The 27,076-nt window shown below is 42.2% G+C and overlaps 1 protein-coding gene across 1 annotated transcript in view; it reads left to right on the plus strand.

The window, feature by feature from the left end:
- Positions 1-27,076, plus strand: part of Ganc (glucosidase alpha, neutral C) — a 50,116-nt gene that overhangs the window by 7,452 nt on the left and 15,588 nt on the right. Inside the window, exons 4-15 of the mRNA XM_032904005.1 lie at positions 4,081-4,208; positions 6,826-7,005; positions 8,276-8,321; positions 11,475-11,541; positions 12,526-12,622; positions 14,188-14,368; positions 14,574-14,727; positions 17,313-17,548; positions 18,897-19,023; positions 20,742-20,821; positions 22,242-22,385; positions 24,368-24,464. Coding sequence (XP_032759896.1) covers positions 4,081-4,208; positions 6,826-7,005; positions 8,276-8,321; positions 11,475-11,541; positions 12,526-12,622; positions 14,188-14,368; positions 14,574-14,727; positions 17,313-17,548; positions 18,897-19,023; positions 20,742-20,821; positions 22,242-22,385; positions 24,368-24,464 — 1,537 coding nt within the window. The remainder of the gene's footprint in view (positions 1-4,080; positions 4,209-6,825; positions 7,006-8,275; positions 8,322-11,474; positions 11,542-12,525; positions 12,623-14,187; positions 14,369-14,573; positions 14,728-17,312; positions 17,549-18,896; positions 19,024-20,741; positions 20,822-22,241; positions 22,386-24,367; positions 24,465-27,076) is intronic.

A 27,076-nucleotide genomic window follows, 5' to 3' on the forward strand; every position in this document is an offset into this window, starting at 1 on the left:
CTAACAAGGCAGGTAGTACTAACCGTTTGTCTCTAATGCACTTTATATTGCTAATTCTGGTGTTTTCTGATTTGGGTAAACATTTGTAAGCATTTTTACTTTCTTCTGCAGCCTGTTAGCATGGTTTTACCAGAGACACTTCTAGCAGCTTCTTTGAGGATCCAAGTCTATCTCTAGGATTCTACATGAAGTTACTCCTTGCTTCTTCATCTAAGTGAAATTAAAATGAGGCTTTCCCAACTAGCCACCTCCTCAGCAGACCGGGCACAGACACACGTTAGCAAGCACTGTTCATTCTGAGTGGGCTAATTGCCCCTGGGAAATGGGCTAAAAACTAGCACAAGGTCATTATTCTTCTCTTAGAGAATCCATGCTTGCAATTATCACACACAGCTGGCGTGGATTTTGTCATTCTGTCTGAACAGGCAAAGGGGCAGCTGCCTGAGTCTTGATAGCCCTGCATGCCAGAGGTTTTAAGTTGGGTTTCCAAATTCAGTGTTTGTGGCTCTCAGCTTTGAGAACTAAAGCTATGGTTCAAGCCCACAAAGCTGGTACACAAAGCTGGTACTCTCACTGGTGCTTGAGTATTAATTAGAGTTCTGCCTCCCGAGCTCTCCTCTTCAGGTCCCCACAGCCTCTCATCTACGTAGCCCCGCCTCTTACCGACTCTTCTGTTACACTCTTGGACCCTTGTCCTGCCTTTACAGTTACAGCTCAGAACTTCAGGCACTGGAGCCTTTAGTTTGCAGTGGCTCTCAGCCCCCTCTGGGCTTTACACCTCCAGCCTTGGATATCACAAGTCTTACTGCTTTTTTAGAGCCTCAGAAGCTCCTGGTGTTGCAGCTCTGAGCTTTGAGTATCAGGATTCTAAAGGCTCCTGATGACCCTGGAAATTTTCAGCCACATCTGTTGTCACTGCTGATACTGGAGCTTGAAGCCCTAGGTTTTCTTTTAGTTTGGTTTTTGTGTTTGAAAATAGCATCCCTAATTCCAGGCTGCTCTTGAACTAGTTAAGTAGTTATGGATGACTTTGAATTTCTTGATCCTCATGCCTCTATGTCCCAAATTCTTGGATTATGGGTATACAGTACCACTGACCTTAAATTTTCAGGCAGCCTTTGTAGAAACCAGCCTGGCTTCACACTTCCTGTGTAACTTGAGGAGAACTTATGGTCATCCTGTCCCTTAAATGTTGGGATTACAGATATGAATTGAGCTTTTTATGTAACCCACTAAGCTTGTTTCACCTCTGAGGAGGGCCACAAAATAAACATGGCATTCTGGAATCTGCTTTACTAGAGCCTAAAGCTGCAACACAAGAATGTGGGTTGGGTCTGAGAGAAGCCTCTCAGACTAATGTAAAAAGAGTGGCACACTCCTGCATTCCTGTATTCACTTAGGAGGTGAGGGCATAAGAATGAGGAGTTCAAGTTTATCCTTAGCTACATAGCTAGTCTGGAACCAGCCTGGGCTACATGAAACTATCTAAGAAATAGGAAGATAAACAACGCACTGTAATATGCAAACAAACAAACTGGAAAACAGCTTGATTTACATGTAGAAAAGGAGTTTGCTATGCTTGGTCTCAGGCTGTAATTCCGCTAATAGCAGTTTCTATTCTACCAATGAAAGGTGTTGTATAAGCACAGCCCAGAGGTTTTTGCTGAGTTACCGGGGGAGATACTCCTCCTCCTGACCTAATTGAAGACTGCTATTACAAGATCTTGTAATAGCAGCCCTCCAGAGAAGCTGTAGGCAAGCTCATCTGGTGGCCATCAAGGTTTGTCAAAACTCAAGTGAAGCGGGGTTGAGGATTTAGCTCAGTGGTAGAGCACTTGCCTAGCAAGCGCAAGGCCCTGGGTTCAGTCCCCAGCTCGGAAAAAAAAAAAAAAAATCAAGTGAAGGGCTCCACACGGAAGCAAGGCCTCGGGAAGCAGAAGTATGTGGTGTCAGCAGCATCTTGGTTGTGATGTTCTCTGCAGCTTGGACATAGCTTTCACAGTCTTTCATTAATTGTTCAGGGGGAGCTGGTGTGCTCTGGTGACAGCTGCCAGAGGAGGAAATGTTCGGTTTTTGTTTATAGGCAGTCGGGTATAAGGGAAAGATCAGACAGTTGTCAACCACAGGTTCGAAATTGGGCCACCCAGCAACTCGTTTACCTTATTTAAAGAAATAAAAACATAAGAGGGTGCTTTAACAAAGGCCCACTGTTTACTTTTTTCTGTTTTGTTTTTTTCTGTTTACATTGTTAACACTATTTGGCAATATTTAACTCATAGGCGGAAAACATTAAGAAGAACCAGATCCCAGGGCCATCTGGGGAGAAAGAACTTCAGTTGAAAGACTGTATCCATCAGATTAGCCTGTGTTGTAAGGCATTTCCTTGATTAATAATTGATGCAGGAGAACTATTTGTGGGTGATACTATGCCTGGCCAGATGGTCTTGAACTGTATAAAGAGAGAGAGAGAGAGAGAGAGAGAGAGAGAGAGAGAGAAGCAAGGCATGAAGAACAAGCCAGTAGGCAACACTCCTCCATGGCATCTGTATCAGGTCCTTCCTTGACCTCCTTCATGGTAGACTGTAAGGTACAATATGAAATATACTTTTCTTCCTAAGTTGCTTTGAGTGATAGTGTTTATCACAGCAATAAAAACTTATTCTCCCACCAATTCCAGGAGGCTCTGCTTAGATCCCTCCTCCCCCAGAGAGACTTTCCAGAGCCTTTGCCTTGCATACATTGGTATTCCCCTTCCTGTTTTGCCACCAACTCTGTATTTGTACTTTTAATCTCAGCTTGATGTAAATTGTGTGTTGGTTTCATCTTCAGTGATCACAATATTAAATGTAAAGTAAATGTTAGTTGAATTTAAAAGAACCATAAAAATATATGTCTAGCTTGGAAGAGAATAGATAGTCTGAGTTTCAGCTCTGTTTGTATCTGGGCATTTTCAAATGTCGAATTCTGATGGACTACTCAAGATAACTCAAATATGAGAAAAAGTAAGCACGTAAACATTACTTATACTCAGTTGTATAACAGCCTGTCTTAGAGCGACTATGACTGCGCCTATAGCCACAGCACTGGCTGCTTGCTCTTCAGGACAGTGTTCCCGAAACTGTGCCCTGACTGCTGTCCGTAGTCCTAGATGCAAGGTTCCTGTCACATGACTTTTCAGATGCTGCTTGATGTTTTCAGTACTACCTATCTGTCTTCTGCTTCCACCACATCCTGTCATTTTCACTGATAACCTTTCCCGTTGAGCCTATGTCATAGTAGATGTAATAACCATGTAGGTGCCCATGTGTAACTGGCACTCAGCAGTGTGTTTCACAGTGAACTTGCAGTAGAGCAATGTAATAATGGTGTACTGGTTAAAAACCCATCTTAAAGTTGTCCTCTGAACTAGATGCTTCATTTTGTGACTCAAACCCAGCCATTTCTGTTCTCGAGGGCTTCAAGTTTTATTTTTCAGGTTTACTCTCTTCATACTCCTATGCTGTTTCCATTCCTCCTGCAGGACATTTTTACCTAAATTTCCCAGTCCCTTGAGAAAGTTCCCTTGAAGCCTGTTATTATTCCTGGCTGTAAAAACTCTCTTGATAGTTCAACAAGCCTCACTTCATCTACTCTTAAGAACTGCAAAGATCATCTGTCTTCTCAGTTCTTTTCCTGAGCTTGTTTCTTTCATCTTTCATACAGCTAGAACATGATTACACTGAATTTAACACTCAAATTCTTAGCACATCTGTACCTGGTTATATGTTTCAATCTTTCCAAGTCTGGTTGCAGTTTGTGCAATTATTCAGTTTGATATAAAGACCCCATTCACTCTAAAGACCCTGATTTGGACAACCATATGTTTAGCTAGGCACAGACACACAGAAGAGATTCCTTGTTCTACAGCAATAATCAAGCAAGAACAGGCATATATTCAGGAAGTGTTCATTTGATTGTCTGCATTTACCAGTTTGCTTGGCCTATAATAATTTAAACAAATGCTTTCTAATTACTGTAATATGATTGTTAGACTACGTTATCACTGAGGTAAGCTGTTGAACCTTACATCTCTACTCCCAGATTCCTCTCGTGGCTGAAGTTTATGGTATAGAGAAGGACATTTTCAGACTTAAGATCAATGAAGAAACTCCACTGAAACCAAGGTATGAAGTTCCTGATGTCGTCAACAGCAAGCTTGGAACTGTCAGGTAAGCCTCCGAGCGGGGTCTGTTACGTACAGCCTTGGCGTGTTCTGTTCATCCTACCTTGGATGGATTCCTTATTCACCCCCACTTAGTCTGTTCAAAGTTATACTCAGTTGCGGGGTTAGTAGTCAATCATTTGGGGATAAGTTTATAAATTTTCTATATTCCCTATTCTGTTTGCTCTAACTCCCATCCCAAAACTGTTTTGTACCTCCAAATGAGGAGACACAGAAGGTTCGGCTTGCTCTGTTTCTCACAACAGTGGTTTATTCAGCAGAGTTTGGAACTAAGTCAAAGAAAAGCTGTTTAATTTGCTCACTTGGATTAGTACCATGACTCAAGAGACCTAATACACTAGCTCTCACAGTAATTTATACAGTCAGACAGACTCTCTTTTAATTAAGGATAGTCTCAGAAGCCTAACACTTAATTTTATTTAGAGCCCGAGATAAATTAATTATCAGTGTTTAGGTTAAAAAGAAAAATCACTCGGGACTAAAGCATTTTCAAGTACTTGCAAGATTTCCATCCATTGTCCCCAGGCATTCAGGTAGAACACCAGCTGCATTGCCTGGCGATTTCTGGTGTTAAGGATAAGACAGATGCTTTAATTTTCTCCATATCCCTACCATGATTTTATATAAGTTATGAGCTTATGGTCAATAGATAGTAAAGATTATATAAATATCGTGCAGTAAATATCGTTGTTAGTTCTGCTTCCATCTTGACAACTTTCTAGGGGACCTTCAGCTACAAAAGTAACTGAAACGCCAAAAGCAGCCTTTTGCCCTTCCCAGACTCCTTTGTAGCCAGAGTTCTGATATATTAATAGAGATGTATTAATGTGAGAATTAAATTAAAATGAGAACATGCTAAATCGTAACTGCTATCCCTGTGAGGAAACTGTCGAGACACATCCACAGGGACACTTACAATGACAAGCAACCATCTGCAGGCCGTGGAGATGGGTCTTATAAGAACCAGGGTTGGAGATTTAGCTCAGTGGTAGAGTGTTTGCCTAGCAAGCACAAGACCCTAGTTCGGTCTTCAGCTCAAAAAAAAAAAAAAAAAAAAAAAAAGAAGAAGATAATACCTCAGATTTCCAGAACTGAAAGAAAATAAACTGCTATTTAAACAACCCAGCCTATGGTCATTTGTTAATGATAACCCAGCAAACCGGTACAACTAGGAGTGAACCACAGCATTCTGTGCTTCTGCGTAAGTTATTCTTGGTTGTCAACTGAAATAAGAGGCTTACCAAGCAAACCAAGAGGTGGGAATATAGCACAGCGTGACTGTCACTCAGAATTCAAAATTCAGAGGTGGCCTAGCTACCATCTGAAACATTCGCTGACATAAAACAACAGTCTCATGTTCTGAACTCAACAACATGGTTAGAAAACTAATTAGTCTCTATGACTCTTTCATATCTTAAATAGCTACAGAATCCCTATAGTTACAAATACAGACTCAGTTTGATACTGCAGGTTGCTGAATTAGATCATAAGCTGAGTTCACAGTCCCTACAGATCTGTGATTTGGGACATTAACTGCAAAAAGTTATAAATGCATGCATGTGAGAAGATTTGGATAATTCGAAATCCCCAAACTTCCAAATTCCAATGAGCCTGAGCCTTCCACTCCTGCAGAAGCCACTCTCCCCACTACTTCTGTGAACTCACACTACACATATGTGACTGCCTGAAGAGGGCAGAAAATGGCGTCAGATCCCCTGGAGCTGGAGTTACAGGCTGATGTGAGTCCTCTGCAGTAGCAGCACTCATTCTTATCCACTGAGCCACCTCTCTGTCACCTTCTTACTCCTGATAAAGTTGGCCCTGCCTGAGCACACTAAATAGACCTCCACTGAGATAGACTTTGCAAAGGGATTTCTGTGTTCCTTATATCCTTATATCACAGCCTTCACTGTCTCCACACCTTTTGTCAGATCCTAACTGGTCTAGACAGCCTTTTACAGACAAGCTCATGAGAGGAGTGACCTGCCTAAAGAAGTATAGGATTTTCATAGCGTCCGTGAGATGGTGCATCAGAACAGTTGCTGCCTCTAAGTCTGTGGCACATACACACCCTATACACACACACATATGACACACAAAATAAAATTTTAAGATTGAAATAAATAAAAATATTCAGATTATGTGTGCTCAAGTGTTACTAGACATTATAGACAGGAATGATGATGATGGTGGTGGTGGTGGTGATGATGGTGGTGGTGGTGGTGGTGATGATGGTGGTGGTGGTGGTGGTGATGATGATGATTGCCATTTATTTGTGTGTCTAACTTGTACTGGTTGCTCCGCATGCATGATTTCACTTAATTTTTTCCCAAAACCCTATTAGCTTTTAATTTTATTATTTGTAATTTATAGCCAAAGAATTCGACCTAGAAGGGTTGAATAACTTTGTTGCCTGTAGTTATGAAGTATAACAGAGCATGCTCTGTCCAAGCTCTTCCTTCACTGTCCATGATGGCCCCTTACTGCAGGCCTTACCAGTTCTCTGTCACAGGAAGATTGTTTGCCAATCAATACTCTAAATCACATAGAGTCATGTACATCTATAGCAATTGATTTTTCTCTTCCTGTTTTATGTCACACAGGCTGGTCTGCTCAGGGGACACAGATAGCCTGACATTGACAGATAGAAAAGGAGATCTGAGATGTCATATCTCAGCAAACCCATTCAAGATCGATTTGTTGTCTAAGGACGAGGCTCTGATCAGCATCAACTCCCTGGGCAAGCTATACTTTGAGCACCTACGGGTTCCTCACAAGCAGAGGTATTTGCATACATTACTTGACCCTTAAGACCTACCTTGACAAAGCCTGTCTGAAGTACCAGCTACCTGAACTCAGGTCTTCATGCTTGCACAGCAAATGCTTACTGGCTGAGCTTTCTCCCCTTTCCCACCAAAGACTTTAAAGGTGTTAGTACATAAAACTTATGTACTGACATATTTGCTATGCTGGTTTTGCTGTCTCTCCATTTAAAAAAATAGCGGAAGAATGCGATGTTTTAAATAAGCTGTAGGTTGGGGATTTAGCTCAGTGGTAGAGCGCTTGCCCAGCAAGCGCAAGGCCCTGGGTTTGGTCCCCAGCTCCGAAAAAAAGGAAAGGAAAAAAAAAAAAAAAACCAAAACTCTTAAATAAGCTGTCCCCACGGTTCAGGCATTTGGGTACTTGGTCCCCAGTGGGTGCTGCTGCTTGGGGAGACTTAGGAGGTGTGGCCTTGCTGGAAGAAGTGTGTGAGGCCAGGCTGTGAGAGTAAAAAGACACACCATCCCCAGCTCACTCTCTGCTCCCTTTTTGCTTGTGGCTCCAGATGTAGCCCTCGGCTCTGCTCTAGCCACCACCTCCTCCGCCTGCTGCCTCACTCCACCCCTCTGGAGTCCTAAGCCCAGCTGTGACTTGCCTTGGTCATCGTGCTTTGTCACAACAACAGGAAAGTAACAGCTAGGAAAAATCTTTATAAGACAAAGACAGAGTAGATCAGGATTCGGTATTTAAATTTTCCTTCTTTTTATTACTTTTTAATTTTCCCACAATGAACATATATACTACTTTTATGATAAATAGTAAGATTTTCCAATGCTAACATCTCAAAAATAAAAATAAGTTGCAACTTAAAAAAATCATGTGGAAATAAATAATGCAATTCACTTTTACTTATTCTAATGATAGGAATAGCAAGTACAGACTGCTAGGGTTCAAACAGCCTATGGCGAGAGTGGGACTGCCACACTCTTAGCAGCAAGCCCCTTTACCCACTGAGCCATCTCACAGCCCCTACTTGCCTTCCTTTTTTTATTGAGACAGAGCCTTGAAGTTACTTTGCAGGCGACAGTGACCTTGAACTTCTGATGCCCAGCCTTAGCCCTCTAAATCCTTGAATTACAGTTATGTGTCACCATGCCTGGTCTATAGTGATGTCATATTTAGTAAATTAAAGGATAGGATTTATAAAGATCTGGAAATGAAAATCTTTTTCACTACATTAAATACTGCCAGTCTTCCCATTGAGTGAAACAACGTTATCTGTGTTTAAAACAGAGCTACCAAAGGAAATGGACAAAATACACCAGCTGACACCTTTCAGGTAATGAGATCTAGCCATTTACTTTACTTTGATCTTTTTTAACACTCCAGTCTGTAAACAAGTAGTGGATTCTATTCCCCTCTTCTCTAGGAGGGTGGTTGGTAAATATGCTATTGTGTATAAAGGGGCCACTTGGTAATGTCTTTGGCTTATCTTAGCATCTTAGTCCTTGTAAGTGTGTATGCATGCCAGATGTGGAAGCCAGAAATAAGTACCAGGTGTCTTCCTTTTTATTACATTTCATTCACGTGTGTGTGTGTGTGTGTGTGTGTGTGTGTGTGTGTGTGTGTGTGTGTGTGTGTGTGTGTGTGTGTGTGTGTGTGTATCCATATTTCTTTTGTGAGGAAGAAGGGTTACAAAGTGAAAGTCAGGTAAAATGCTAAAGAGCTAGGCAGGCTGTTCTATGAAAGGACTAGCAATGTTCTTTTACTTAACAAAAATCTGTTGAAGACCATCTTCTACCAGGCAGGCATTGCTGAAGAAATTGGTAATTCACCATTAAACAGATCTAAGTTCTCAACCCATCACAGAGTGCACCTTCTTTTAAGATATGTTTACATTTTTGAGTTAACCCAAAGGACAAAGAAGGTTTTAAACACAGAGGCACATGGTCTCACCTCTGTTTTTAAAAGGTTATTTTGTCTTGAGTTATGAAAAATAGACAATCTAGAAATCTTTTGTGTGTTTGTTTATGTGGGTATGGCATGCACATGTCAGTGCACATGTGTGACTTGGTGTACATGCATGTGTATGTACAGGCCAGAAGTTGATCCCAGGTGTCATTTTCAGTCACTCTCTGCCTCATGTTTTGAGGCAGGCTCTTGCCTGACCTCACTGATTCAGCTGGTCTGCTAGGCAGCTTGGCTGGGGATCGCCTGTCTGCCTCCCATGTGCAGCCTGCTCTGCTACCTAACATTTACATGGATGTGAAGGATTGAGCACCAGTCCTCACACGAGCAGCAAATACTCTACCACTGAACTGTCTTCCCAGGACTCTGTAGCACAGGCTTGTCTCCAACTCACAGCAATCCTCCTGCCTCAACATCCTGAGTTCTGTTTATGTGTATACACCACCACACCTGACTAGAAATCCTTCTTCATTCACAGCCACATAGCTCCTCACAGAGTCTTGACAATAGCTATGGCCTTTTGCAATGATGAAAGTATTTCTGGTGTCCCATGGACAAAGTCCTCTTTTTCTTAAGACTCATCTGTATGGGTGGATGTGAGAAAATGTTTTGTTTCTGAACAGAGAAGGTAAACACATGATTGTTTACAAGATTGTGATGACAGGTTAAGTCCACTTTAGGGAGATAGCTGATTAGATTGCTTGAGTAGCAGTTTTGAGACCCAGATCTTGTCACAAAAAGTTTCAAACCCTCTGTATAGAACAATTTTCAACTGTTTGAGAGATTCTAAAGCCCATGCCTGGCCCCAGGTTAGCATAGTCTCTACTTGAGGTATTCAAATGTGATTTCGAAGAAGCACAGGATGGCTTTATAGAAGCTCGAAGTAGACAAATAAACTCATTTTCAAGCAAAATTTATTTTACATATAGTTTATTTCTTCTCATTCTTAGATAAAATTGAGAAAGTTGTAGCAATAGAGAGAGGCAAGACCTGAGAAATCACTGTCATCCATTTTATCTAACATCTCAAACAAGCACAAACAGACACCTGATTGAAGAGGGGAAACTCAGCAAAACCAGGGTCTACTTGTAAACTCACCTGAGCTGGGAAGGAAGATGGCTCAGGGGCTGCCAATATGATGACCTGAGTTCAAGCCTCAGAACCCACAGGGTAGAAGGAGAGAGCTGAATCCCATGGGGTGTCCTTTGGCCTCTACATGTGAACTGTGGCATATGTGCACATGTAGCCCTCCAAATAAATAAGTAAATAAAAATGTGAAAAATTAAAGCTAAGTTATTAGATTCTCAATGTTTTATCTCATATATTTACATGAAAGTTTTCCCTTTTGCTGGGTAGTAGTGGTGGTGCATGACTTTAATCCCAGCACTCAGGAGACAGAGGCAAGTGGATCCCTATGAGTTCAAGGACGGCCAATGCCACATAGAGAAATCCTGTCTCAAAAAGAAAAGAAAGAAAGAAAGAAAGAAAGAAAAAGAAAAGAAAGAAAGAAAGAAAGAAAGGAAGAAAAGAAAGGAAGAAGGAGGAGGGAGGGAGGGAGGGAGGGAGGGAGGGAGGAGGAGGAAAAAAGGAAGGAAGGAAGAAGGAAGGAAGGAAGGAGGAAAAAAAATATAAAGAAAAAGAAAAGAAAAAAACCTTTTAATTCCTTTTTAGTTGTTCTGCATGAAAAGGCTGTTGCATTTTTTCAAAACACTGCTTATTTTAGTCCATATAAAGATGTTCATGACAAACGATATAGCAGGTCCTCAAAAATTTAAATTTGAAATTGCAGTCTGACCCAGTAGTCCTGCTCCTATATGTCCCCAAAAGTGAGAACATTGCAGCATCGCCTACAGTAACATAAGCAGGAAGAAACACATGACCCAACCTAACTGTGGTCTGTACATGTAATTGAATAGTATTTGGTCTTAGATACGACAGTTCCGATGTGTGCTCTAAAGAGAGTAAGAACTGAGACAGCCTGTGGAGTAAGCCAGTCACAAAAGAGCTTAAATATGTATCATAAGCCAATCTTCAAAAATAGGGACTTGTTTTCTCTGTCTTTTCTTTTTCTTTTATTTCTTTTTCTTTTTGAAGGTGTGGCAGAGTTTCAGTATATAGCCCTGACTTACTACGTAGAGTAGGTTAGGCTGGCGTCCAGTTTATAGAGTTCTACCCTTCTGCCTCACAAGTACTAGAATCAGAGGCATGTAGTAGTTAGTTATGAATGTATATGATGCATGTGTGTAGGCCATGGTGTGGAGGGGATGGTGTGAAGGTCATGGCATGCATGAGGAGGCCAGGGAACAACGTTGTGGGGGTATTTCTTGTCTTCCACTTTTATGTGGGTTCCAGGGATCACACTTGAGTTGTCAAGCTTGCATCATTAAGAGGCAAGGACCTTTACTTGCTAAGCCATCTTGCCAGTGCCTCAGTCTTCTTAACAATCCAAATAAGAAATACTGTTATGGTCACCATATTTGTTGCAGTTTATAAACTCATTTTGATCTCCTTTTTATACAAATAGGAAAATCAAGAGGACCTGAGCCTGTGGGAAGAGAAATTTGGAAAATTTGTTGATGTCAAAGTTAATGGTAAATTGACAAAATTAAGGTATAATATTAAAATAGATCATTCCAAAACAGCTAGCCATGTATGTGTAAAGATTATTTGAGGTCTGAGGATATGACTCTGTGATACAGTGCTTGGCTACTATGGAGGTGCCCTGAATTCAATCCCCAGTGGCATAGATAGATAGATAGATAGATAGATAGATAGATAGATAGATAGTCAGACAGACAGACAGATTCCTTGAGCTTTGGCACCTAAAACAAGTATCTTCTGTAAGGTGAACAGAAATCTCCTAGTTGGGCTCCCTGGACTTCAATAATGCACTACAACAGAGAAATAATTATATATAGCTTATGGAGGAATGAAAGAGATACCTGGGCCATGTGCAGCTTACTCTTTTAGGACAGGACCTGGGTCAGCACACTGCTTGGTGTTTTGAGTAAATCAGACAACTGACAACTGTAATCCCACACTCTATTTCCACGAGACTGTAGTCATACAGCCCAACTGTATGACTTTAGGCCTCCTCATCATTGTCACAGGTGCTGCATACCTGCCTAGGACATTTTTCACAGGCTTAGCAGTATGTGAGGGGATGGGCTCACACATCACATATCACAACCATGGGAAGTCATACATAAAGGATGTAAGGAAGGCCTTCATGCTGCTCTGACATGGCGGTTCTTGTAGAAAGCCACAGACAAGGAAGGTTACCAGGCAGAAGACAAACCTGATCTCATCCAGCCAAGATAAAAGTGCTCAGTGTTGAGGGCAAAGGGAGCTTCAGCACACAGCTCAGGCAGCATAACTAGTGACTGTGTACTTTTACACGCACATACATTTACATTCACCAATCCCCAAACATCGCAGCATCTTACTATCAACATCAATATACAGGTTGGTTGGGGCAAGTTCAGACTCTCTCAGCTAGTTGCTTTGTTACATTAACTGAGTCTTTTAGATCCATCTATGAGAAGCAAACTTAGCTATGGTTCTGGTCTTGGCAGGCCCTTCCTCTGTTGGTTTGGATTTCTCCCTTCATGGATTTGAACATCTCTATGGTATCCCTCAACATGCAGAGTCACACCAACTTAAAAATACTAGGTAAGTGACAGTAAGAATCCTTGTCATAGTTTGGCATTTATTGCTGTGAAGAGACAACATGACCAAGGCAATTCTTATAAAGGACAACATTTCACTGGAGCTGGCTTACAGTTTCAGAGGTTCCGTCTGTTATCATCATGGTGGGAAGCATGGCATCATGCAAGCAGACTTGGTGCTGGAGAGACCAAGAGTTCTACATCTTGATCCAAAGGCAGCCAGGAGGAGACTGTCTTCTGCAGGCAGCCAGGAGGAAGCTCTCTTCCACACTGGGTGGAGCTTGAGCACTAGGAGCCCTCAAAACCCACCTACCCAGTGACATACTGCCTCCAACAGGGCCACACATAATAGTGACACTTCCCATGGACCAAGCATATTCAAGCCACCACAATTATTAACTAGTCTGTGGCTTAATATTAATTATAGAGTTTGAGAAACCTTCCTAGTATTCTTCAGAGTCCTGAACAGTATAAATTAAAAGTTTAGTAAGAGCAAACAAGCAAGCAAGGTTCTGTATATTTAGTCCATCTCTGCTCTTGACTGAGTGTCTGCAGTAATGGACTGTACCCTGTAAGTGCAAATAAGCCCTTTCCCCTCCCTGTGTTGCTTTAGAGAGAGTATCTGTCACAGTGACAGAAACAAAACTAGGACAGGACATAAAGGCGGAAAGAAAGAACCAGTTCCACAAAGCTGTCTCTGCCTTCCACATGCATGCATATACACTCATATTAATTTAAAAAACTGTAATAGTGAACCCCAAAAATACAGGAATAAAACAAGGAATAATTGGAATTAAAGTGGAGGTTCGCTTCTACTATGTAGAATAGTTGAGGGGCACCCTGGGAGAATACCAAACATATATATTGATCTAGAAAAGGACTTTCACTCTAAAGAGGAGGATGAGACAGAGAATGTGGCATCTCTGATTACCTGTGATTCCCTTGGAGAGACAGATCAGACTGACGCTACTGACAAATGGATCCCAGAAGCATCTGCCAAAGAGGAGCCAAAACCAAAGAGAAGCAGACTGATAAAGTTGTCAGGTTTAGAAACTGTTCTTTTCTTGGGTAGGCAGAGTGACTAGTCTCACTGCCCGGGCCTCTGTCCTGTCCCACATCTTTCCCAGCTCAGCTCTCTGGAGACGGTTAGGATGCACTTCTTTTGACTTAGTTGCAGACAAGTCTTCACACAGTGCACCACAGCAGACATTTAGAAGGTGTAGCTCAGGATCTAAGCCTGAAATATCCAGGAAACCAGTGAAGACAAAGGAGGAGGATCACATACACCGGGTTGGGCCAGGAAGCCTTCAGGCAAATGGCAAATGGATCTTTGTAGGAGAGTGGTTTAACAAGAGTGATCTTGTTACATGCTCAGGCTGGCCTAAAACTTGCTATAGCCTAGGCTAGCTTCTACCTCATAGTTCTCCTATCTCTACCTTCCAAGGTCAAGGATTTAAGTGTGTAACTTTATGCATGGCAGGAGGTAAAAGGTTATTTACAGGGAGAATGATGCTGTTCTATTCATTAACAGCCACTTGTATTTGGTGATAAGCCTCCTTTGTGTTTCAGAGATGGAGACGCATACCGTCTTTATAACCTAGACGTCTATGGATACCAAGTTCATGACAAAATGGGCATATATGGTTCAGTGCCTTATCTCCTGGCCCACAAACAGGGCAGGACTGTAGGCATTTTCTGGCTGAACGCCTCAGAAACACTAGTGGAGATCAACACAGAGCCTGCAGCTGAGGTGAGCTATGGAATGTGGCTGCATGCTGGACTTTCCACCCTGTATCCTGAGCCCTTTCCTTCACAGCAGCATTTTTCTGTACCAAGAGCTTTACAATGTAATCAACAAATGTCAGTAGGAGCTACTAAATGTAGACTGATTCACATAAAACCGGGTGCTATGGGTTACAGTGAAATTTCTCAGATTTTCATTACACCCTTTCTAGTACACACTGACCCAGATGGGCCCAGCAGCTGCCAAACAAAAAGTCAGGTGCCGAACTGATGTGCACTGGATGTCAGAGAGTGGGATCATTGACGTTTTTCTGCTGACAGGACCTACACCTGCTGACATCTTCAAGCAGTACTCATATATCACAGGTAAAGCATCCATCATTCTGTTAGATGCCCTCTGTCCTAGGCATCATCACTGCAAACAATGTCTCTAAGGGTTTTAATTAGCAAGCGTTTTCTTCCCATCCTCATTACATTCGGACAAGCTAAATAGGACACTAGAGGAGTAGTTCTCAACCTGTGGGCCTCAGCCCCTTTGAGGTGGGTCACATGTCAGATATCCTGCATATCAAATATTTACATTAAGATTTATAACAGCAGCAAAATTACAGTTATGAAGCAGTAACAAAATAGTTTTATGGTTGAGAGTTACCACAACATGAGGAACTGTATTAAAGTGTCACAATGTCAGGAAGGTTGAGAACCACTGCACTAGACTGTCCATTCTCTAATGCCTAACCCTTGTCATATACCTGTTTGAAGCTTTAGTCTCTGAGAATAATCCCCTGTAATAGGGAATATTCTGTTCTGAACTTTTGAATGGTTCTTCTCTGTTATACTACTGTTTTAGCAATAAAATACTTGTTCTTTGAGAGATTAAAGGCTAAGGCCAGTAAAATGGCTTAGTGGGTAAAGATACTTGCCACCAAGCCTGAAGACCTGAGTTTAGTCACAAGGACCCACATGGTAAAACAGAGAACTAACTCCTACCATGCACATGTATACACAACATGCACACAGGTACACACATGCACACACATGCATGCACATGCACATACAAGTACATGCATGCACACATACACATGCACACTCACACATACATGCACACACATGCACACTCACACATACATGTACACACATACACACACGTACACACATGCTCACACACACATGTACACACATGCACAGGTTAAATAAATGCAAATACATATGCTTTACTCCTTGCAGGGATAAGCCGTTTTTCTCCTACCTTCACCCTAGCCTGGTAATTGGGTCAGCTAAATTTCCTCAGAATTCAAAGGCATCTCTCTCCTGTCCCCTGCCTTCTTGCTCCAAAACCACTTGTTGTGTTCCTTTGCACGTGATTTCTCTTTCTCACTGAACTTATCACTAATATTCTCCTTATCACTCATATTCTGACACTTTACAACAAGCTCCCTTGATGCACTCCTGTCCTGAAGGTGGACACGTTCAGTCTGAGTGTCTTCAGTCTGAGTGTCCAACAGCCTCTACTGTCCCTTTCATAGTTTCCCATCCTTGTTTTTCCTCCCTTTTTCTTTTTGCCTCTTGTCTGAAAACTTTTCTTCCTCTTATCTCCCAGGTCTTCCTTATTGACATGTTTCTGATGTTGAGAACTTTCCTATCTCTGATTTTCCCATGTGCTCTTTGTTCTTTAATGTTCTAATCCAGTTTTATGCTGTCCTGCTCTACTGTGTGATTATTTTATCTTTTTTCACCTCCAGAGATACTGATGATAATGTTTACTTTAATTTACTTTTATTCTAAAATTATGTATATATGTATGAGATAAAGAGCCGGCAGGGTCCAGAAGAAGGTGTCTGAGCCCCTGGAGCTAGAGTGACAAGTGGATATGAGCCACCCGACGTGTGACTCTACATGGAAGCCCTCGGAGTCTGGATGAGTCTGGTGTCCTAGCACGTGAGGAGCTTGTGCCTGTCTTCGAGGTTTCTGAAGCAGGGATGTGCTCCTCTCCTTTGTGCCCTCCTCTCACACTCTTCGTGGTTCAGCAGACACCACCACTCCCTTATTTCCCACCCTCAGGTCTATGTTGAACTTACTTCCGTTTGGTTTGTTCTTTTGTTTTGAAGCTGCAGTAATTTCCATGAATTGGTGCTCTCCTTCCACCAGGTGTGACGCAGGAATTGAACTCAGGTCATCAGGCTTGGTGGCAAGAACCTTTATCCACTGAGCCATCTCACTGGCCTCAGGTTTTTTTAAAACAGGGTCTCATGTATCTCAGGCTGGACTTGAACTCTCTAGACAAGAATGACTTTGAATTTCTGATTCCTCTGCTTGTACCTCTCCCAAGTGCTGGGATTACAGGCATGCATCACCTCCAGTTTTACAGGGTGCCATGAGTTTGGACCCAGAGTTTTGTGCATACTAGGCAAGTGCTACCACCTGAGCTGATCTATAGCCTGATTTTGCCATTTGACATGTTTTCTTGTATAAAAAATATGAGAAGAATTCTGAGCTTGACATGCAGGGCTCTTTAAAAACTGAGCCTTTCCAGTTTTGGCTTCTCTTGGCTCTCACACTGCCATCCCTGCAGTGTTTATTTTCTCTAAGACTGCATGTACTTCTTTGCCTGTCTCTGTTCTCTGAGCCCTACCTTGTCTCCCTGCCTGGCATCCTCCTTGTTCAAGGCCTCTACTCTTCTCACCTGCCTTGGGAAATGTCTAAAGATCTCGTATTACTCTGGAAGCAGAATGCCTGTGTTCCCACAGCACTAGACTGATACCTTTATCAACAGTTATAATATCTCAGGTCAGCATTTATTTATATACCTGCCCCATCATCTGCCCTAATTGCCACGTTCTTCTATTGATACCCTATATAGTGTCAAGCTCAGTGCCTATATCCTGAAAAGACGGGGGAGATGGCCACTGATTGAACAACTTGGTGGCTTCCATTGTCATCTTCTTTTTTAGGCACACAAGCCATGCCCCCTCTTTTTTCTCTGGGGTACCACCAGTGTCGCTGGAACTATGAAGATGAACAGGATGTGAAGGCAGTCGATGCAGGGTTTGATGAGCATGACATTCCATATGATGTCATGTGGCTGGACATAGAGCACACGGAGGACAAGAAGTACTTCACCTGGGACAAAAAGAGATTCGCAAACCCCAAAGGGATGCAAGAGCTGCTCAGGGGCAAAGGACGCAAGGTGAGGTCAGCCTGATGGTGTCTAACGGTTTTTAACCCCAAAACTTAAGGAACAGAAAAGGACGTCTGATCCTCTGGAACTGGAGCTACAGACTGTCATGAGCCACCACGTGGGTGCTGCAGATTGAACCCAGGTTTCCATACGAGCAGCCAGTGATCTTAACAGCAAAGCTGTTTCTCCATCCCCCATTTCTTGAGACCTTTCCATGTTCAAGATCTGGGCTAGTGGTGAAAGGGTCTGTGAGTGGTTGGGCAAGGCACGCATATATAACTGTAATACAAGACAGACACACAGACAGGAGCGGGTGGCAGAATCTGTAACTCAGCACACAAAACTCCCAACACTTAGAGAACCAACAGAGAACTTGAGTAGATAGATAGTCCACCAAAGAAGACATTCACGTAACACGTGACAGCCAAGAAACACATGAAAAGCTGCTCTCTCTCTACCTAATGGAACTTGGGTTTCAGGGATCAAACTGAGATCTTCCTGGCTGGTAGCAAGCCTTTAGCTTCTGAGCCACCCATTCCATGGTTTGTGGTTTGGAAGGGGTTGGAGGGTTGGGGAAGATGGGTGCACACATATGCCTTTAGAAGCTGGAGGACATCCTGTGTCATTCCCTAGACACTATCGCCTTGCCTTTTTCTTTCTTGTGAAACATGGTCGCTCACTGATGTGACTGGTCATAGAACCTCTGAGACCATATACATGCCTCTATCTTCCCAATGCTGGGATTGCAAACACATGTCACCACGCCTGGCTTCCTTACATGGGTTCTGGTCAAACTCAGGTCCTCATGCTTGCAAGGACCTGACCTGACTGACTGACCTCCCCAGGCCTCCTCTCCCTTCCTTTTCATCAGTGTCATCTTTGCCCTAAATATTAGGGAGTTAGGACCTTGCCTAGTTAGTTCTTTCATAGAACACTTGGCATGCAGACAGATAAAATATCATCTTAAAGACATGTATGGCTGCTGAAATGGCTCAGTGGGTAAAGGCACTTTGCCACCAAGTCTGAGAACCTGAGTTCAAGCCCCAGAACACACCTGGTGGCAGGAGAGAGCCAACTTCAGACACACACACACACACACACACACACACACACACACACTAAATAAATAAGTAAATAAATAAATGTAAAATAATAATAAAGTAATAAGTTATGATAATTATAACAGGATTCATCCAGATTAATAATAATTTTGGAATGAAATGTTATAGGGATTTACTAATGTCCAAAATTTTCAATGAGTTGTAGTTTCTGAGTAAAATTCAACCCCCAAACTATGGATAAAACTAAATAAGCATGTCTCATAAAACTGACATTGCCTTAAAATCTGTCCTGACAGCTTGTGGTTATCAGTGACCCCCACATCAAGGTGGATCCCGACTACACAGTCTATGCTGAAGCCAAAGAACGGGGCTTCTTTGTGAAGAATCCAGAGGGTGGTGACTTGGAAGGAGTCTGTTGGCCTGGTATGGTGTCACTTGTTCCCACGTCTTCAGTCTCAATTAACAAAACATCTGTGGCCCACATTCTCATTTCTCGCGGGCATCTCTTTCTCTTCCAGCCACATCTGTAGCACCTTTAGAGCCACGCCATTGCCTTCTTTGATATCTTTCCTAGCACCTCGTGCAGTGGGCTGAATGCACTTACCAGTCAGTGACCAGATAGGTGAGAGGATGAAAAGTGAGCAAAGAATTCATCTCCGAGGCAGGTTATTTCTCTGAGATGGGAAGCAAGGAGTGAGGAAAGCAAGGAGCAGGCATTGTCTGGCAGGCTCTCCCTTGGGATTGTTCGTTGTTCTTTCAGCCCACAGTTTTGACTTTCAGACTTTCATGCGTGGCCTCAGTGCCTGTAGAACTCTAGATGCAAAAGCTGTGAGTTTAAAGCCTCATTAGAAATTCTCCAAAGACCAAAAGAATTCACCACTGTCATAAATCCAAGTGCTGTGGAGTAGCCTGTGCCTTCCCTTTCTCCCTTGAACAAGTCTGTGTTCTCTTCAGAAAGAGGAGTCGCTGCAAGGGATTTGGCAACCTTGCTTGGCCTTCCTCAGGTCGTTAGTGAAGGACAGGCTCCATCCGGATACTTGTTCCTTGCCATGTCCATGTGTAATAAGATTTATTTTGTGTGTGTGACCCTTAAAGGATCCCCAGCTGCTGGCAATAAAGTGAATAACTATAGAACTATAGCCATATTTAGCTAAAGATTGTTGTCTGTGCTGCTCTGTTTTCTAATCTTCTAATCAATGATGCTCAGAGGGAAGAACCCAGTTTAATAGAACTATTTGACCCTATGACTTTCAGTGTCGGTTGCCTCTTGGACTTCTGGGAACAGGAGAGGATATAAAAAGTCAATAGAGGCTGAGAGAGAAAGAAGAGAAAGAGTAGGGTCCAAGTCACAAAGAGGCAGGGTCAGAGAGTAGAGATAGAGAAGAGAGTTGGTTCAGGAAAGAGATTAAGTAGAGTGAACATAGGAGACCATTGAGCCAGGAGCAGCTGAGCTGAGCCAGAGGAGAGATATCATTAGTTGAAAGTGAACTGGGTAGGGGCTGGAGAGATGGCTCAGTGGTTAAGAGCACTGCATGCTCTTCCAGAGGTCCTGAGTTCAATTCCCAGCAACCACATGGTGGCTCACAACCATCTGTAATGGGATCTGATGCCCTCTTCTGGTGTGTCTGAAGATAGTGACAGTGTACTCAGATCCATAAAATAAATAAATCTTTTTAAAAAGTGAATTGGGCTAGCAGAGAGAGAAGAGAAGACAGTTAGTTGGTGAAAGTTGAGTCAGGAGAATCCAGGCTGAGCAGATAGGCTAGAATAGTTGGAAGAAATGTTTGAGAGGACTGAGAGGAAAGGTTAGGAGACGCCTTTGAAGGGGCTAGGCTAGAAACTGGAAGTAGGGCTGGCTGGGAAAGAACTGGTTACTGCTTATAAGAAAATAAAACATTAAGGGGACATTAAAAACATAAAAAAATACACATTTTACACCCATTTTAGCCTCTGTGTTAAAAGTTTTAAATTTTTGTCACTTTAAGATTACCTTTACTCCCTTGTAGACCATGCCTCTCTCAGCTGTCTTTTGCATTTGACATAAGGTGCCATTGATGTCTCACACTGCATAGCTTCCTTACCATACATCTTACTGTAAACACCACTGTTCTGACGGACTGCCCACTGTTGCACCTCTGCAGGTCTCTCGTCTTACCTGGACTTCACCAACCCCAAGGTCAGAGAGTGGTATTCCAGCCTTTTTGCTTTTCCTGTCTATCAGGTTGGTTTTTACTCCTTTACTGTTTCCTAGTTAACCTGAAACGATGAAAGGATAAGGAAGCTGCTTAGAACTGCTTTTACTGTGTAGCTGTAAAGCACATCAGTAAAGTGGCTATGGCAAGTGGGAAACTATCTTATAAACCAGTGGTTCTCACCCCGTGGCGATGGCCCCTTTGGGGTGTTGAACAACCCTTTCACAGGGTTTGTATACCAGACATCCTGCATATCAGATATTGACGTTACAATTCGTAATAACAGCAAAATTACAGTTAGGAAGTAGCAACAAAAGTAATTTTATGTTTGAGAGTCACCACAACGTGAGGAACTTTATTAAAGAGTCACAGCACTAGGAAGGTTGAGAAGACTGTTATAAACCATAGTGTATTGTTAAAAGAAAATATAATAATTAAAATCTTAAAAGAACCACAAAAGAGCTGGAGAAGTCACATTAGAGACCTGTGTTCCACCATTATGGTGGATGCCTCATGGTGATACCTAACCACAGACCAAGTGCTGTTTGAAGCATTTGATGTGCATTAACCCATTTCTTCTTTATAACACTCTGAATTAAATCTTAACCCCACACATAATAAAACTGAGATGTGGGGAGTTTTTAAAACCCATAAATGTCGCCCACTTACTAAGAGGTGGGCCCAAAGTTTGAATTCAAGTCTATCTGTCTCCCAAGCTCAGCTCTTAAGCACAAGACACTCATTTTTGAGCATCGTTGATTAGGAGATTAGAAAACAGCAGTATAGACACCAGTCCTTAGCTAAATATGGCTATAGTCATTCCCTGCATGTGGGTCCTGGAAGGAAGCTGGGATTATTAAAACACGGTGTGAGGAACAGGGCATTAGGGAATAAAGGGGTACCCTAGCTGATGCTCCCTATAATGGAAGTCAAATGCTGAGACAGGAGGTTTATAAAATGAGTTTCAGTACCGTGTTCACTCGATTGAAAGAACACAAACTATATAAGATGTTAACAAACAGATAATGCAGAATATTAAAGAAAAATCAAGTCATGTATGGTAACAATTGCTTCTAGTTAAGAATTATAGCAGATATTTCTTCTCAGCTCTTTGGACAAGACCAAGTAAGGACTTAAAGTAGACAGTGGCTGATATAGAGCCTAATGGTGAATAGTCACACTTTTTCTGGCATGTAAGGACCTAGGAGAGAACTTAGAGGCCAGGGTGTGTTTCACAGACAATAAAGTGCAGCATTCTCTCAACAAATACTTATCCCTAGCCTTCTTTGGGTCAGACACTGTTCTTGGTGAACGGGGTTTTTACTGAACAAAATCCACAGCCTAATTAGCATGAAAAATAAGTAAGAAGGAAAGAAAGAAGGTCAGAGATACCATCCTATTACTATCACCCCTGGGGGAGGACTCTCACGGCCAGGATTCCCTTCCTAGGGATCTACGGACATCCTTTTCCTATGGAATGACATGAATGAGCCCTCAGTCTTCAGAGGGCCAGAGCTAACCATGCAGAAGAATGCTGTTCATCATGGCAACTGGGAACACAGAGAACTTCACAACATCTACGGCTTTTATCACGTAAGACATCTAAATAAAAGTCAAATAGATCCATATGGCCTGCTTTTAAACTGAGTGTGCTATGCATGTTTCTCATGTCTTTGTTGTAAGCTGCCATGAGTCTTAGATTACAGCCAATTTATTATTTCTCCCTGTGCTTTTCCTTTTATAATGAACCTGATAAAAATTTAAATATTGTATACTACTGTAAGATGTTTATTGGCTGGGCTGGAGCGATGGCTCAGTGGTTAAGAGCACTGACTGCTCTTCCAGAGGTCCTGAGTTCAATTCCCAGCAACCACATGGTGGTTCACAACCATCTGTAATGAGATCTGGTGCCCTCTTCTGGTGTGTCTGAAGACAGCTACAGTGTACTCACATACATGAAATAAGTAAAATCTAAAAAAAAAAAAAGATGTTTATTGGCACAGGCAATCTACAAATGTGTTAATGAATGTAATTAAAGCAAGGCTTTAGAATTTCATAAATATCTGTCTATTGCTAGCTTAACTGAGTTTGGTGGCACACATGTCCAATCCTAACATCCAGAGTACGGAGGGACTGTGAATTCGAGGCCTACATGGCCTACATAATGAGTTCCAGGCCAGCCTAGACTATACAACAACACCCGGTCACAAAAGCAAAAGGCACACAGTGGCTGGAGTGATGGATGACCAATGCTTAAGAGGGGTTTCTGCTCTTCCGAGGGCCTGAGTTTGGTTTCCAGCTCCTAAGAAAGGCGGCTCACAAAGCCGGTAACTCCAGCTCCAAGGCAGGCATCTAACACTTTCTTGAGAGATACCCACATAGGGAGTATGCACTCACATATATATACGTTTTTAAAATATTTTTAAAGGGCTGGAGAAATGGTTCAGTGGTTCAGTTCCCAGCACCTTCTTGCTGGCTAACAACCATCTGTAATTCCAGTTCCAGGGTATCCAAAGCTGCCTTCTGGAACTCGCTTTGTAGACCAGGCTCCAAAAAAAACTTATGAAGCATTTAATTCATATTATGGGTTCAGAAGACCATAATGGCACAGTGAAGGGACACTGAAAGCTTGTGTCCTGACCTACAATCATAAGGCTTTAAGAGGGAGGCACATTGGGAATGGCATAAGTCTTTTGAAACCTCTGCGCCTACCCCTGGTGACACACCTCCTCTAACAAGGTCACACTCCTAATCCTTACCAAACAGTTCCACCAACTGGGGAGCAGGTATTAAATATGTGAGCCTATGAGGGCTGTTGTCATTCAAACCATCACACTGGACTTTTCAAATGTGTGAGCTTTCCTAATTGGCTCAGCCTTCTCGGAAAAGATGGTAGAATTCTCTTCTATTTGCTAATCACGCCCAAAGGTTGAGAATCACTTCCCTAATTTATACCTATGAGTCGTTATTGCATTGTGGCTGCATGGCTGTAGGTCTCCCACAATCACTATTTACTAATAGGAGCAGCTGGCTGGGCATAGCCTTTTCCAGGCTTATTTCTCTAAAAGCTTTTTGCTTTAACTGTCACTTACTTGAGGAATTTCTTAGGTAGGCTAAAGCAGACACTCAACATCTCTAAATTTATTTTTTACCAATGAAAGCTATTTGACTCACAGATTACTGTGCAGATCCCATGGAAATATATTATAAAATGCCTACCAGTCGTACCACTAAATAAATGGTGGGTTGGTGTTTTCTCTTGTTGCGTGGTGTTTGTTTATCTTCTGCCACGCTGGGCCTCAGGCATGCTGGGTAGCCACTCTTCTCATCTGCATCCCTGTTTCTGTTTACTATCACTTCATTTATATTCCTGATCTAATAAATGTTTTCATCTTTACCGGGCAAATTAATGTCATTCATTGTATCATCAAAGAGACTTGATGGGTTTGTTATTTCCCATTTCACAGTCCGTCCGACACTTTACCTTTCTCATGTTAGTAGTCTACTGAGCATATTGGCATAATACCTTCATCCTGCCTCCTCTTCCCAATCTTTCTCCATTGGCTGACTTACAGCAAATGGCTACGGCAGAAGGATTGATACAGCGATCTCAGGGGAAGGAGAGGCCCTTTGTTCTTTCGCGTTCCTTCTTTGCTGGATCACAAAAGTATGGTAAGAAATGGCTCACATTATAAAATTCAATGCTGCTACCCATCCTTTTCTTTTGTACACCATTTATGATTTATCCTGACACTATGTTCTTCTTTAATAGTCTACTTACAGTATAGACAATGATGTGTCTGACATGTATATTTTAACTATGAATAAAAAGACTTAGAGGCACCTCCGTTGATAAAATGACTGCCCACTAGGCAAGAGGCCCTGAGTTTCAGGTTTAGCATCATATAAACCCAGTCAAGGTGGTGCATGCTTGTAATCCTAGCACTCCAGAGATGGAGGCAGAAAGAACAGAAGTTCATGGTCATCCTCCAATGCTCTCTTGGGTTTCATGAGACCCTGTCTCCCTCCCACATCCTAAAAAAACAGTAAAAAAAAATTTTTCATCAATGTCTTAGTTAGGGTTTCTATTGCTGTAAGAGACACCATGACTGGGGTTGGGGATTTAGCTCAGTGGTAGAGCGCTTGCCTAGCAAGTGCAAGGCCCTGTTCGGTCCCCAGCTCAAAAAAAAAAAAAGAGAGAGAGAGAGAGAGAGAGAGAGAGAGAGACCATGACCATAGCAACCCTTATAAAGAAAACATTTAATTGGGGCTAGCTTCAAGTTTCAAAGGTTCATAGTCCACTATCATCATGTTAGGAAGTACGTGACAAGAAGGCAGACATGGTGCTGAAGAAGGGGCTGAGAGTCACACTACTCCTGGCTTGAGCATCTGAGACCTCAAAGCCCACCCCCTAGTGACACACCTCCTCCAACAAGGCCACACCTCCTAATAGTGTTGTTCCTGTGGGCCAATGAAGGCCATTTTATTCAAACCACCACAATCAAGTTTAATTCTTTTTTTTTTTTCCTGCTAAAGAAATGGCCCTTACTTGTTGGGACAGTGTCTTGGGAGTATTCAGTTTTCTGGCATGGTCATCTCTGATCCTATCTTTTAACTTGTAAAAACCAGGGAAATACACCTCTAATATAACGAACGCTTCAGCAAGCTGTTCCACTTAACCAGATGGCTTAAAATAGGTCTGGCTGCTGTTTGCTGTCAGGGTCATCTATGACTGGATCTGATTTACAGATCTGTTTCAACTTAGCCACTCTGTGGCAGGAAGGCTATTTTAAGGCCTAGGTCTTAAAATAAAGGCTATTTTAAGAGTTTTGGTGCTGATGTAAAGAGTTTAGTTTTGCTGTATCGTAGGCATTTTCAGGTCCCATCTCAACCTCCCTAAACCAGCCCATGTTCTTCAGGCAAAGGACAACATAGTTTCAATGGAGGTGTTCATCATAGCATTAGACCTTGAGGCTGAAAGGAAAGTCTACACATGTAACACTAGAAGAAGGATTTAAAACATGTGGGTAATCCACAAGACAAACCATGATGAGCAGTTTAAAATTATAGTTTAAATGGTTTCTTCATTTATTTTAGGGAGGCCTGACACATGCCACGTGTGTAGCGGTCAGAGGGCAACCTGTGGTAGCTACTTCTCTCCTTCCTTAAAGTGCTACTTTTAATGCATGAGATTATGTTTGTAACATTATATAAACTAACAAAGAAAGCATGCCTAAGTGATACTCACTATCCCAATTGCTGAAAATGTAAATGTCATTTAAATCAATAAGTAGATTTTGGTAAAATACAGGAAATTTTAAGCCTATAATCCCAGCCTTGGGAGTAGAAGCAAAAGGATCAGGAATTCAAGGTCATCATAAGCCACATAGAAGATGTGAAACCAACCTGAGATACAGATAGATAGATAGATAGATAGATAGATAGATAGATAGATAGATAGATAGATAGATAGATAAAGGGCCAGCAAGAGGGTTCACTGTTAAGGCACTTGCCACCAAGCCTAATGGCCTGAGTTAAATTGTAGGGACCCACATGGTGGAAGGAGAGAACCAACTTCTGCAAACCAGGCTTCACGGTGAGTTTCTATCTCAAACAAGCAAACAAACAAGCAAACAAACCTGCATGGGAAATGAGGAAGGAAGAAAATTAATGGAAAAGTTTATAGGCAGCAGTTTAAAAAGATAAGCCATAGGGTTGGGGATTTAGCTCAGTGGTAGAGCGCTTGCCTAGCAAGCAAAGGCCCTGGGTTCAGTCCCCAGCTCCGAAAAAAAGAAAAGAAAAAAAAAAAGGATAAGCCATGTGGACACTAATGTTTTTCCTGTTGGATCTGTTGATACAGAGTCTCTCTATGTAGCTCAGGCTGGCTTTGAACTTGTATTGCCTCTCCCTCCCCAGTTCTGGGATTGCAAGTGTATGCCACCATGCCCTGTGCTGTTTTACGTTGTTTCTGATCACTTAGATGCTGATCTGTTTCTACAGTGCTCTGTGTAATTATCTGGCCCAGTGTGTAGCTAGGAAAACATGACTTTTCCCAGTCATATTCTTGACCAATAGCTATGAACAACTGTGACTACACACCCATATTAGCTGTGATATATCTGTACGTCTTCATGAGCTTTCTTTTTTGTTTTTTGAGGATGGTGGTGTTTTGTTTTGTTTCATTTTGTTTTTTGAGACAGGTAACTCTGGCTGTCCTGGAACTCACTCTGCAGACTAGGGCTGGCCTCAAACTTAGAAATCCACCTTCCTCTGCTTCCAAGAGT

The sequence above is a fragment of the Rattus rattus genome, chromosome 5 (genome assembly GCF_011064425.1).
Source record: "Rattus rattus isolate New Zealand chromosome 5, Rrattus_CSIRO_v1, whole genome shotgun sequence".
Classification (NCBI taxonomy): domain Eukaryota; kingdom Metazoa; phylum Chordata; class Mammalia; order Rodentia; family Muridae; genus Rattus; species Rattus rattus.